Source organism: Temnothorax americanus, unplaced genomic scaffold, assembly GCF_048541705.1.
Source record: "Temnothorax americanus isolate GAGA-0224 unplaced genomic scaffold, ASM4854170v1 Scaffold14, whole genome shotgun sequence".
NCBI lineage: Eukaryota > Metazoa > Arthropoda > Insecta > Hymenoptera > Formicidae > Temnothorax > Temnothorax americanus.
In genome coordinates, this window is record NW_027509275.1 from 3,815,888 (window position 1) to 3,830,193 (window position 14,306).

Sequence of the window (14,306 nt, forward strand, 5' to 3'; positions counted from 1 at the left end):
TTTCTCTCCCTCGCGGCTGGAAGTCCCCGCGAATCTCGCGTCACGTTACATCAGCGTTTTCTTCACACCTATCGAGCTACCGAACTACAGTACCGTTTTCTAAACATCATAACATGAGAACGGGATTCTTTTTTTAGATTTTGCGATGGAACGTGAGCGCTAATGCGAAGTGAGATTCGGGACTCGCCGTCTTTGTGTCGCGTCGCGAGTTTTAGATTCTTCTTAACCTCGTGGCTCAAGCTTTGTGTATCGGCAAACAGCGAGAGGAAGAAGGAGAGACTCGAGAACGTCGAAAAGCGCGTCCCGGATTAAAACCACCGTGTCGACAGCTCATGATACAATCGCGCGGCACAATACCTTCCTCTATATAAACGACTTTTTAGACATTCTCGTCCGCACCACGGACAAACGCTCGCTTCAACGATGTTGAAACGCTCCTCCGAATTAAATGCCGCCGTAAAAAATGACCTTGGCGAGAAAAAACTTGCCTCTCTTCCTTTTTCACTTCTTTTCGCCGTTCTACCACGACTGTGTTATCTCGATGACGCAATTAAAAAAAAGCGGAGTGTTCGATTTCCAAGCAGAGATAGCGCGAAAGCTGTATAGCGTCGTCACGAGAATTCCGATAAGTCATTTTCTGATATTCACTTAAACGCAACTGAACCAGAAGAGTTGGATCTTTAGGCAAACACGCTGTCTCAAATCTAAGAGAAAGGGACTTTGCGCAAAGTCCAGTTAAGAATAATCGAAAATAAGAACGTATGTAGATTGAATTGGAAAAAAAAGAACATCGCGAACGTAAGTATAGCTTGTAAATCACGAGATTCCCCGATCTTATTCTCGAGGCAAACTAGTCACGTATTTGAACGTCAATTCCACGACGTAACATTTGCATTTGCACGAGAGGGAAAAAACGCGGAAGCGCATTCCATCGCGCTGAACGATAATTCCGCTCGCGATTGCCCGTGCCCGTGCCGCGGTTGGTCGGCGCAATAATTAAGCTTACGATCCAATTCCGGGGTGTCGGCGACCTTCCTCTTCCGTTTGGTCACAGAGAAATCCGACGGTGGAGTCGCGTTGACGTCAAGCTGAAGGGAAATGTGCGCGTCCTCGCGGATAAATTTAGCCCTTTACCGTGCGATTTTAGGGGCGTCACTCCCTCTGACCTTTCCGAATGAACGACGACTGTGCCGCGAAATATTTCTGGGACGGCAGAGAAGCTGAGAATTGGGACAGACGTGATCGAGTGGAGTTTCCGAGAAAAAGCTCGAGGGCTACGAAAAAGACGGTCGGTAGCATTTCCAACTTCCAAGCAATCGTCTCGATTATCCTGGAAGTTGGAAATTCCTCGCGCCCACCGTTCTTCTTCAATCAAATAAAACGGAAACGTTCCGAGCGCGATGGCGGCGATAACGTGATAACGCTTTTCAAAAAATCGTCCAGGTGCGTAAATGTCAAAATATAGGTCATCGATCAAATGCGCGATCGAGCGAGATTTCCCGGCGCCCTGATATCGAAGCGGCATTAATGAAGACGAAGAGAAGAATATGTCGGTTAACGCAACGAAAAGTTTTGCTTGAAAAATCTCGAGAAGCACGTACTTACGCGCGCGTTCTTCTCGAGTCTAGAGACGTGCGATGCGTGAGATCCACCCCACCACATGAGGGACACCGTCGTCGCCGTCGCCGTCGCCGTCGCAGTCGCTCGAAATTAATTCGATCGGCGTCGATTGACTCGCGTTATTCGTTGTGGCACGTTGCGATATAGGTCGGACGGACGGACATTGTTGCGTGACGTACAAGGCCGCGGTGGAAGCTGCTATAAATGGGGAAATGAAACGAGGGAGAAAAGAAAGACGTGACGGGGACGTTACGCGTGAATGGTCGCATTCGCGGCGCGGCTAAACAGCGGCTTTAGCGGGATATCCAATACGTCCGAGCTCGATTTTTCAATCGAAAAACGATACTCGCACGCGCGGAAACATTACAATTAAAGCGCGTCCACTCGCGTTTACGCGTGTGAAATTATATAATGTAAAGTTACGTGATGTAATTACGTGTATTATTAAAACGACGCGTTTTTGCGCCAGGAAATCGCGAGCACCGCCGCGATGAGAGAGAATAAAACTCAACAATTCTATTTATCTCTTAATGTAGATCTTTCTACAACGAAGATTTTGTATAGCCGATACAGTCTGCGCGATGTCCGTTTTCAACATACCATCTCGTCTTATTAAATCTTATGCGCGATTTTTATGTATCCAGGGGATTGGTGCGTCGTAAAATAATTTTATACGAGCGTGCTAGCGCGTCGTCGAATCGATCTTATCATTTCATTTCCGTTCTCACTTTCCCCGAGAAGCTGATGCACGATGGGAACGATTTGAGTGTCGATGCACACGTGTCAGCCCGGAGGCGGAAAGAGGAGCAGCGTTACAGTTCGCGAGTGTTCAGTGCGGATCTCCGAGCCGGTTTTTCTTCTCTTTCGAAGAAGATAGGCGACACGTGGCGGCAGAAACGGGAGAGGCCGCGAGTGAAATGACATGGTCCAGAAACGTTAATTTCGGAAACCAAACGGCGGAGATCTCGCGACGCGATTCGCGCGCGCGCGATCTTTCGCCGCATGCGTACGCGCACGCATACGCACGCGTGAGCAATTCAATTAAGGAAGCGCGGGCGTGCGTGCCCGCCCGCTCGCGTGCGCTCGAGCCCGATCGCGCAGCGAGATAATTTACACGTTGTACTCCTCCCCGTGGGATGAATGAACGTGACCCACATTTCTTCCTCCCGCCCGGGTCGCGACGCCAAGACGAGAAGAAGGAAGAAGGGGGGGGAACAGATAGAGAGAGAGAGAGAGAGAGAGAGAGAGAGAGAGAGAGAGAGAGAGAGAGAGGGAGAGAGAGAGAGAAGGAGAGCGAAGGATCGAAGAGACGAGCGCGGAGCGCTTTCTTCCCACACCACGAGAATCGAATCTACGACCATCTACGACTGCCAGACGTACGTCGAGATCCGCGTTACAGCGCGTGTTGCGCACGCGACCGATGTGTCACGCATCGAGGAAGCGAACGAGAAAAACAAGGACGCGTTGCGCGCCGATCGTCCGAAGATCGTTCGGAAAGATCGCAGCGCATCGTGATAATCCTCTCGCGCTTTTTCTACCGTTAACGACGCAAGTGCGGTACAATACATAGATTTCCAATCTTATACTCGCGGCTTTGTTTACGCGCGAGGGGGTTGAGCGTATCGGCGCCTGTCGTTCTCCAATTTTCCGCAATTACGGCGCGGAAGTATCTCGCGATTTCACGAACGAGATAGTAAAATCGCCGCTGAGAGAAAGAGGAGGAAGAGACGAGGAGACGAGAGAGCGAGAAGAGATGTGCCGAGGGCATCTGCTCAAACGTGACGCACGCCAGCGATTTCTCCCCTTCCCCCTCCCGCGATGCGGATAGATGCGACGTGGGAGGATCGTTATCGGGCGGACAATAAGGTCGAGAGCAATTGAACTCTCGGCGCGGCGTCGGTGGATTTCGCCGTTGATCCAGAAGAACGGACGACGTCGCCTTCCGTCGATCATGGAAAGGAAGAGCGGCGGAGAGGCGCGGCCGAAGATCGAGATCGTGCGGGTCTCGTCCATCGAGCGCGGCAACTTCCGGCCGCTGGACGGGGTGCAGCTACGCGCGACCTACAGCCACGTGCGAGTGGGTACTTACTGCCCGGAACCGGAACCCGCGGCCGGCGGACCGACCGAAAACAAGCCGCCGATCGAGCAGACGCGACGCTTCAAGAAGTGAGTGACTTTCGTCGCACCTCCTCGATCGATATTAATTTTAATTGCGAGAGACGGACGCGGAATATTTCGTTATCGCGACGGGACACAATCAGCTTCGCGGAGATTAACAAGCCTACCGCGCGGCCAATCGATAACGCCAATTTTTTTTTTTTATCGTGCCTTGTATCGTTACCTTGCGCCGTATTTAATAAGTTGTAAGTAGGTAGTAAATATCATTTATTTTCTTTCTTGCTTGGCGATGCACGAAATAGAACGACTTGAGAAGTGCTGTAATATGCTTCGCAGAAATTTGGGACCAGTATCAAGACTGCTGAGACGTCGTCATCACGCGACATGCCTTGCCACCAAATCCTGTGATAACATTTATAGCGTGAATAGGAATAGTAATTCTCTGGACTGGAGAGTCAACCAGAACGCCAACGAACAAGGTAATTCATTAACCGTGACTCATCGCGTCGTTAGCAAACTGAAGAACTCGGCACTGCCACTCGCAATTGCGACTTCTTCATAATATGTGTTTTTCTTTTAATCTTATTATACATATAGACACGTACAATTTTTTTTATATGTTCATATTTGAATTTTCTCCCTATAACTCTTATTGTATATGTAAATCTGTTTTAAAAAAATTGTTTTTATTTAAACGTATATTTGACGCGAGATATTATCGCATCTCTCGATCGATGATTTTACTTTTTATTGAATTCGTATTCGCACTCATCCTTTATACGAGGAAAAAATATTTGTTAAATTTAATTTAATTCAATTAAACAGATTGAATGAAATTAGTTAAACAAGTAAAATATTTTTGTGGTTTCTGAGGAAAATATAGATGCATCTTGTGTGCAAGGTCAATCGTCGCGATTGAACCGAAATTAAGCCGAAAAAGTTCGCGATTACCTTTCAAAGCTTCGATCATCCTTCGTTCGGTTCCTTCCCAGATCTGCAAGCCAGACAGAGCAGCAGCCTAGACTGGAGAGTGGGAAGGTCCGTCACTTTCAGCTCCAACCGACTCCACTGGGGAAACGCGACGCGAAGCGCCGAGCAGCTTTCCAGGAGCGCGCCTCTCGCTTCCGATCGTCTTCAGACACCGAGCACGAGGTATGCTAATAATCCACGCCGATGCACCTAGCGCGCAGATCCGTTTCGCGCGCGCAACGAAAGCAAATAATTTATGACAAGCTCGCGCCCGAGAGCGCGGCCGCCGAGCAGAAAAGTATAACGGTTAGACTTTTGCGAGTCGAGAAGAAATCAGTAGGCGGTAATAACGGGAGGAGGGCGGGGGAGGTTTAGCGAGAGGCGAATCGCGATAACGTTGTGTACGTGCAGCGAGGGTACCGAGAAAACGCCGTATTCGAGCTACGTTACATTGAAAACGGCAATTAATTTGCTGAAAAACAAAGAGTGGGTAACGACGTTCGCCCGGAAGACATGCGATGGGAATGTAAAGCTCGGCGGAAATGCAGTTCGCCGCGGAAAAACATGATAAATTGATTACACTTTTGCGAAATAATTAGCAAAGACTGAAAAAACTGCGCGGCATACGGTAGATTCCGTTTATTTTAGGATTCAAGACACAATAAAAATATTGACGCACTAAAAAACGCTTAATAAAAAATCTTCGATCTTATGCGCAAAGTTAGAAAGAGAAAGGGAGACGTTTGATAATTTTCTTATCATCTACGAATCGTTTTCATTCTATATACAATTACACATGTTTCTCTCGTCGCTCTTTCCGTACTGCATATTGCCGGAAAATGAATGACAAACGTGTCGCTTTAGATCGAAACTTGTGTCGCTATTGAGACGACTCTCTCCACGCCTGTCCCGTCCCGGAAGCAAGGGCTCGCTGCAATCGTCGCCGACGATTTGTCCCTGGGTCCAAGTCGAGTACTCGACAGAATCGATCGAGGGCGGCAAGCGAGAGGAGTCGCAGGAGAACGACGCCAGCTTCCAGCAGGAATTGCAGTTGAACGAGCTGCGGAAACGGATGGCCGTGACTGCCTCCACGTCCCAGGTGATTGTTAATCTGCGTAAACGTTCCGTTCTGTCTCGTCTCGTCTCGTCTCGTGCAATAATCGATAGTTGTCTAATTACGAATTAGTCGTCTGATAAGCGTGCACTAAAGAAAAGTTATCGTATTCGCGCTGATGATCGATTACAAACAAATGGACGTGCAAATACGTGATAATGATAAATTTTGTGCATAGATACATTGCACATACGTGCCAAAAAGTGAAGACGTAACAATCTTAATAATCATTCAATAATAATAACCGATAATTTGATAGTTAAAATGAGAGACAAAAAGTAGGACAATTTTTATCGTCCGATCTTCTTCTCGCGGTAGTTGAGCAACGATCGATCAAACGAATGAATTTACGATCGCTTAAAGAATGCCCGATTAGGTCACCCGGAACGGGGAGCTACATCGGAGGTGCGCCCATTAATAGCTTCCGGCGCGATCGCCCGAAATAGAATACGACGCGGGAGGAAAAACGAATACGAACGGCGAATAAACTCCCCATTCAATTCGTCGGGCGACTAAACTTTCTCAACGCGCCCTTAAGCCATTCACCCCGATTCGCGCCAAGTTACAATCTCGCCGTGTCGTCACGATTTTCGCACTAAAACGGGTTTTATTACGTTCGTTCGTTCATTCAGGTCGCGACGAAGACCGCTACCAAGGATGACACAAGGCAACGGAGTCTACCGCGACCCAGGATTCAAGTGCAGGAACCCGAAACCGAATGTAACCACCGGAACGTCCGCACAGCGTAAGCCTTTAACTCTTCTCTCGATCTTTCTTCTTTCTTCCCCTCCTCTCCCTCTGCAACCAACTAGACGTGCGATGGGACACTTTGTCTCACCGGTATAATAGAATCGCGCCGATTCTCGCAAAACGACGAAGCGGGCGCGTCGTTTTCCCGTCTCGCGCGCGAATCGCATTACGCGCGTTTCATGCTCCAAGAATGGGCGAGAGAAAAGTTTCCGGACATCAGCACATTCGAAATGCGAATTTACCGAGGGAGACTTTTCTTTCGAGCATTCAGTGCAAATTTCTCGCTGTACCCACATCAACTTCACACGACTGCACGAACCTCACGTTTGCTGTGATTCTCGCAAATGAAACGAAGGATTTTCTTTTATGTCATGTATATACCGCGTCCAATAAACAATTGTGCGTATGTTTCCCGCATCGTAATCTTAATCTCCACCTTAGCAAAATCACCGCAAAACTTTTGTAACTTAAAAGCACATAAATCGCTAACGTACCGATGATTTCTCGAACGCGTAACGCGATACCTGATGTTGAAAAATTCTTTCCTAGGAATTAGAAAGAAATATTTTCTATGACTGGAATATATCTGTACTTATACCGAGATTTCTCGTTTGACGTCGCAAATAAGAATTATTCTCGAGATACTTGAATATCTCGATCATATAAATCTTTTGTCAGCAGCTTTCACAAACATTTCTTCGTTACCGCATTCAATATGTTCTTCGTTAAAGAACAAAAATGAGATATTCGCTCTATGATAATAAATTTATAAAAATATAGATATTATATTTAATTCGCGAAACAAATCGATCAGAGAACACATTTAAAGTTTCATCAATCGCTAAAAGGATAATTCGTCATACGCTAACAGTTTTATAAAACGATTTATTTTTCTCTATTTTAATATTTGTCAATGAAACAATTCATATATGATTATGAAAATATTTTTCACGACGTACAGATGATTTTTATATACACCGTCTTATACATTTGGTTCTAAATATTAGAAAGAAATATTTTTTTAATAGTCAGATACATATATCTAGTTGCATTAAAATTTCTCGTGAAACATTTCTATCGTCTATTTCTATCGTCCTTCTTTATACATTTTCTTTAGGAGGTATTATCAATCGCTTAAATTAGCAGCTTTCATAACAATTTATGCGTGCGTGCGCGTCCTTCGTACGTTTCTCTTTAATAAGAAAAATTGCGGAGAGATATTAGACGATCTGCGTTCGCGCGCGCGATAAACATTGGTGAATCGAATAAAATAAAAATATTATATTTAAAGGGAAAATATTTCATTCGTAAAGAGGATATTGCTCGTCTTTATACGATTAATCCGAGAATACGTTGGTCGTGAAATTAACAGTTACGTCAGACTTGAAACGCGAATCTTTTCTTTTTAATCTCTTTCTGCAGAATATGATATCGATTTAACCATCAAAAAACTGTGCTAAACTACTTGTAATACGAACATATAAAAGTATACGAATAGCCATCGTACAAATGATTCAGGTATTTTTGAAGACGAGATATCAAGACTGACCTATAGACTAGACATAAATGATTGTTCCGCATCGGAACCTGCATCAGAACACCTCCGCGCTCGCTGACGTCCACATAATCTATCGTGTCTTCCGTCTTCGGTTTGCCTTTGGCATCTTCGGCATGGAACTGTATCATCGCGTCAAGCTGGAACTCGTCATCCTCGCTGGCGGAATCATCTTCGCTAGCCGGTGTATCGCTACGAAACAACTTCTCGTCTGGAGACGAAGAAATTTCACCCGTGTCACGCTCGCGCTTACTCGAAACCTGCACGCCAACGTCCGATTGGCTGTCAAGCCACCTGGCCACCTTTTTCTTATCGGGCGAATTTGCTGGGGAAGGGGAATCGCCGAACCGTTCCCTTTTCAACTCTCGACGCGTTCCATTTGCGTCCAGGTTGATCTCGCCGGTCGAGAAACCCGAAGTCGACGCACGCGCCGATGCTGCGGCGTCATCGGCACTCGCGTCGTCGTCAAGCTGATCAAGCTCCACCGACTCGTCCGAAGCATCTTGAAACAGCAATCTGTCGTACAGCAACGTGTAACAACCCGATGACCACCTCTGTAACTCTAGCGTCATCTTAAGTCCCTTGATCTCGTCGGGCACCAGTTCGAGCCCTGTATATTTATTTAGCAACAATTGAATGAAGAAGATGGATTTAAACAGACGACAGAAATCTTTTAACAGCTTCGGCAAGGTTTGCTCGTCGGCTATCTCGTAGCGGCGCATATCCGGTGGGCCGATCATCCGCCAGCTGATATCCCGCGACGTCAAATCATTCGCGATTCGCTGATACACGGATTCCTTCAAGAAACCTTTAAGAAACGTGTAAGACGACGTCTCGACTTCCTCTTGAATTTGTGCCGTTATGTTGGGCGTCAGGTAATCGTCGGAAATCCAAGAGCGCGAGTCCACTTCGACAGAGTTGGTCGGCACGAAAGTCACCTCCGGCTCGCGTCTCAGCGGCGGGAAATTCTGTTTTAACGGGCCGTGAAACCAACCGTTGATCGACCACCTGCACTTGTCGCTCGTCACCTCGGCTACTCGATGATAGGACGTGTCCACCACTTCGAAGAACACGAGAGAGTTATATTCGGGGATCAATGATTTCACCGTCTTCCTGGGCGAGCCGTCCTCATCCGTGTCGAAAAGATCTAAAGCCCCGCCATCCTCCTCCGACCACGCCTTGGTCAGGTAAAATATATAAGCGATTCTTCTGTCACCCATATTATCATCGTGACACAATAAACGGTCCGTGTCGCGGTAACGGGCACTCGACATCGAGACTTTTCCGTTCAGCTCGATGTCCGTGTTTCGCTTCATCCACGATACCAAATCTGTTTGAAAAGATCTGTTCAGCCTTCGTATGCACTTGTCGGTGGCACAGGACAGATCCTCGGTTTTCTCCAACTGATAGAGATCGAGGACTCGACGTATATGATCGTGACGGTCTAATTCGCATTTCAAGTTCTCTACGATCTCGTCTCTTAAGAAATTTGATATCCTACATACTTTAAAGGGTTTCGATATGATTTCCAGATTGGTGCTCTTAAAATCGCTTTGGGAGTGCCAGAGTTTTTTGAATTCTTCTTGAAATTTGGCACTGTTTATGTGTTCCGAGAACAACGTCTGACCCGCCATATTCTCTCCGTTTTTTTTTTTTTTTTTTTATATATCATAGAAATCTTAAATCTACGAATCTACTCCTTTCCTCAATACGTAACAACCTTGGCAGAAAGATATCGGCGCTACGCACACATTATCCCTATATCTCGGTAGAGATTCTCCTAAGCTTGTTTAATCCTACAGAGTTCTCTTTTCACATTTATTCGATCGACAACGCGTTACCGGTTTTTCGCTGCTTTCCGACCGAAAAGTCGCGATAAACGATTCGCGAGTCTCAAACGCACGGGGTAACGCTTGGCCGACTACCTAACCTCTTTGCCGATTCCAATTCTTCGTCGATCCCGTCGGCGAAGTCTTATCGGCGTGTCTCCGAGACGGCGCACGGTGCATCCGGTATCCGGTTGTGTGGTTTCGTCGGTCAGTTGTTCCACTGCGTAAAATCCACGTGACGTTCCAACCGTGCCACGTGTCGTGCCCTGCGAACACGGCGAGCGAAAAGACGCCGTTAATCGCGAATGTCACTCGTGATCGTCACGACCGGTCAGTAGCGACGATTCGGACGATTCTCTTGGATTCTACGTACCACGTAAATCGCGGTGAAGTCCGTCTCTCCCTTCGTGCGCGCGTAAACACGCGCGACGACGAACGGCACGGCTAGCGGCACCGACTGCTCCGACGGCCTCGAGCCTCGAGGAGTAGTTTCGCGTACTAACCTTTCGAAGAACGTTCGTTCTCCGAAGGCGGCTTGGATTTCTCGTCCTTCTCAGAGCCCATTCGGACAAACTTGCGTAGTTGCAAATTATTCAACCGCATCTCTGTCACATATAGACGCGCGTAAAATGCGACCGGATAATTTTCTTCGCGCTATCTAAAATTTGTTTGGATTGGCCCTCAACGTTATTTTATTTCACGTACGTAAAAAGTGTGACAATAGGGTTGCGTTCCAAAATTCACTCTGGGTAACTAAAATCTATAGTTTACGTCACGTACACTATAGCATTTTAGGGCTACGGGCATGTCGGCGCGTTCGAATTTCGAAATTGGCGCGGCCGGCGGCCGCCGGCGCCGGTTCGCTCCAGGTTCGCCGCCGCGCTGTCGGGCGGCGCCGACGTCGCCGGTCGCCGTGGCAACATGGCGGGCGCGCGTCACGTTTGACGGCTACGTCGCGGCTCGCGGCTCAGGCTACTGTTGCGTGGTCGCGCGTGGAGAGAAGAGAGACTCGCGGGACGCGGAGCGCGGCACGGCCCTGGGACCGGACCGCCGTCAGCCGTGTGCGAGCGCGGTGCGCCGCGAGACGTGACGTCCGACATCGTCGAATCCATCCCGGAACGCGCGCATATACCGTGAGTAAATATTGCGTTTCGCGTGGAAACGCGCGACGCGCGTCCCGACCGCGGTCGCGGTCCACGCGGTTCCCCCATCCTCGTCGAGGCGCGGCGCGATTCCGTCGCTCCCTCGCGGCACGTTGCCCGTGCCCGTCGTGCGTCGCCCACGCCGAAGCTGCAGAGGGTGGGGCCTTCCGGAGTCGCGAACACGCGTCCCAGGACACGCGGGGCTACCGGGACCTTTGCCTTCGCCGGGGTGCTCTCGCCATCCAGTGTTCTCTCGTTTGTGCCGCGAGCGTCGCGGGTTCGCAGGCAGAATCGTCGTCGACGTTACGCCACCGGCCTTCCCGGGGATCTCCTAGATTTCGAAATTCCTCCCGTCCGTTTCGGAGTTGGACGGCTGCGCCTACTCGGAATATTCGAGAAATACGAGGATCGAAAAACGTTCTCTTCCGCCCCTTGAGATTCGGAGCCGTCCGGCGGCGGCGCCGCGCCGCGGCGGTCGAATTTGGCAGGTGTGCTCCGGTCTGTGGGGTGCTCGCCGTCATTCCCACCTTTCAACCTGGCGTGGCGCGGTGTATTTATATATCTCGACCCGGTTATACAATGGCATTGATGCGACTGGTGGATCGGTATAACAACGTGGAATGACGTTACATTTTCTAACGTGAAAATTGACGTCGTCGGATTCTCGAATCGATCGTCGCTGGTGCCTTCGCACGACGACCGCGTCATCGTCGGAGCCCACTCGTTCGGAGTACCCCCGTACAATGCCGTATATACATTCGTCCGCCTCGCGTCATTCGTACGTGACGCGTTTGAACGTCACGCTTCACAGCCGAACGCGAGTCGTCGATCGGCGACCCGTCGTTCCTAGTTTTCTATATACGCGCGAGCACGGCAGCGGGCCTTGAGCCGACACTTTCCTGCGACGTCCTATACGACGAGAACGGGCCTTCGAATTTTGAAACGACCGTGTCGGCGTTCGTTCGCGGACGCGGAGGCGAACCAGCCAGCGGTGTTTCTTGTCGCGAGCCGTGGGGTTTGTGTATACCGTGTTGTTCGAGTCGCGGAGATTGCGCGACTTATTATCGATTAGCAAGCGCGGTCACGCGTTGGCCGTCGACCGACGCCGTTTTTCTCACAGTCCGCTCCAATGTCGTGGCTGACGCTTATAGCCGTATACCGAAGCGAAGACCCATTTCCGACCGGAGATACCTCGATTATCGATATCTCCGTTCAGCTGCGACTCACGTGTGAGTCTCTCGCGCGCGCGCGACTCCACTCTCTATAAATTAACTTTAGTATAACTAGAGATTCGATTTATAATTTTATCGATTTTCCCCGCTATTCTATTTCGCGGAGTTGATCAGGTTCTTCGCAGAGGCTCGTATATATTTCGGTCGCTCCAATTTTCATATAAATTTACTTCGTATTTCAACGTCAACGATCTTTCGCTCCAAGCGCGAGTCAAAGTCGCGCGAGTAAGGCACTTTGGAGCGATCGATGGTCACGCGGGAAAAGAACGCGCGCGCTCTTTGATAGGATGGGATCGTGCGCGCCCTAATCGATGCACCTCCCGCGATGAGGGTTCATTATCCTTTCTCCTCTCCGTTCGCTGATAGGATACCTCCGGAGTGTCGGGTTTAACGACTGCGCCACTTCAGTCGCTAAACTGTCAATCGCGTCGTTAAGGTTGTAGTTGTAGTTGAAGTTCGACGTACACGTCGATTGACGCGGCCGTGCGTGTTCATGCGCGTGAACCGTTATCTTGTATTGGAAAAAAAAAATAAACGGACGACATGCATAACCCCATTTATTTGATCTTCACGCACGTGATGTGAAGATTTAATTAGGCAAAAATTGAGGGAAAATGAAAAAATTACGCTTCTTCCCCGAAGCTTGAAAAAAGTAAGAGAATTACGTCTTGCCCCAGATTTTAGAAATATACATCTATTATTTGTAAAAAAAAAAAAAAAAGAGAAAAGAGCAGCCGATCAATGACAGTTTACGTTAATTTAAATGTGATAACGTGTGAAATTTTTAATCGCAATTCGTGAAACGATATTTCCCGATTCTTTTTCCGATACACCCTATATTTCTCGCTGGCACCTGCTGGCAGCGAGGTGGTCAGATCACTTGGAGATTGTGAGAGAGTTTGATCAATGACGCGTACGAGCTTTGATAAAGCAATAACGGTAGTGTCCGCAAGAGCCCAAGGCTCGCACACGTCGCTCGCAAACGTAGCGCATTAAATAAATATCGTATATGGATTTCGGGGAACTTAACAGAAATCTATCGACAAAAATTTAAAAATTGCGTGTTTAACGTTATGATGAATTATAATGTTTAACCAGCATTGATTTGTAGCTGCGAAATTGCAACTTCTCGAGAGTATTATTTGTACGATAGTCTCATTTTCTTTTCGAAAGTTTTTCGTCTATCTCTCAGTTGTATATATATATATATATATATATATATATATATATATATAATAGAAATTGTATATTAAATAAATACAAAACTCTTCACATATCGGGATTAAACGTACCGCACTTTTTCGGGCGTACCGCGGATAAATAGCGCTAATGGTTGCAATTGAACGTGCCGAAGAACGTAAAATTATAATTTTTTTTATTGGTAACGTTAACACATATATTTCATTGCTTAATTAGTTTGTCATTGATTACGTACACATAATATAACATTATAAATTTAATTATATATATTTACACTAGGGAAAATTATATATATATTACAATATAGTTTTATTATTTAATACCAACGAGATGTGTGTCGAAGTAACCCAGCTGGTCACCGACGATCGGCGCCGTACGCAACATGTTAAAATTGTGTCCCGGCCGCATTTCCTTCTCTCTTCTTCGCGACGGCAGCGTAGCGGCTCGCCGCAGCCGTAGTATGTTCGATTCGCTTACGGCATCGGCATCCTCCGTTCGTCAGTAGAGTGCTTTCGAGTGCGGCGTGTGCGCGCCGTCCGCGTCGAAGAGATTCCCGGGTGGTCGGTCGAGGGCTCCTCGCACGCGCGCGCTGTTTACGCCGTCATTGTTTCCGCGCGCGGATCGTTACGAGAGTGATTCTCAACTTTTGCTCCCGGCGATGGTGCAGCGAGCAGGTAATTCGGAGCGATTGCGAGCAGGATGATTGGCGATCGATGGCCGATCTAACGACAGACACGCGTACATACATTTTATCGAAGACACATAGCTCGAAGGCGA

At 47.9% G+C, this 14,306-nt stretch overlaps 2 protein-coding genes across 7 annotated transcripts in view; one reads left to right on the plus strand and one right to left on the minus strand.

The window, feature by feature from the left end:
* LOC143894699 (uncharacterized) overlaps nucleotides 1-14,306 on the plus strand; it is a 37,947-nt gene that overhangs the window by 3,819 nt on the left and 19,822 nt on the right. For 3 of the 6 annotated variants that reach the window (XM_077401235.1, XM_077401237.1, XM_077401238.1), the window contains exons 2-6: nucleotides 2,362-3,786; nucleotides 4,075-4,217; nucleotides 4,731-4,890; nucleotides 5,572-5,806; nucleotides 6,454-6,566. In XM_077401235.1, the coding sequence (XP_077257361.1) occupies nucleotides 3,449-3,786; nucleotides 4,075-4,217; nucleotides 4,731-4,890; nucleotides 5,572-5,806; nucleotides 6,454-6,566 (989 nt within the window). In that variant the 5' untranslated portion in view covers nucleotides 2,362-3,448. Of the gene's footprint in view, nucleotides 1-1,147; nucleotides 3,787-4,074; nucleotides 4,218-4,730; nucleotides 4,891-5,571; nucleotides 5,807-6,453; nucleotides 6,567-14,306 lie in introns of those variants that run through there. The other 3 variants (XM_077401236.1, XM_077401239.1, XM_077401240.1) reach the window with 3 other exon arrangements.
* Sud1 (Prolyl 3-hydroxylase sud1) lies at nucleotides 7,427-10,462 on the minus strand. Its single transcript, XM_077401253.1, has 2 exons — nucleotides 10,329-10,462; nucleotides 7,427-10,221 (listed from the first exon to the last, which is right to left on the minus strand). Exon 2 carries the CDS (start codon nucleotides 9,758-9,760, stop codon nucleotides 8,033-8,035), a length of 1,728 nt encoding a protein of 575 aa, XP_077257379.1. The 5' UTR covers nucleotides 9,761-10,221; nucleotides 10,329-10,462; the 3' UTR covers nucleotides 7,427-8,032.

Bases quoted from the DNA above. Each gene is read 5' to 3' on its own strand.
- Sud1 (XM_077401253.1), bottom strand. From the start codon at position 9,760: ATGGCGGGTCAGACGTTGTTCTCGGAACACATAAACAGTGCCAAATTT.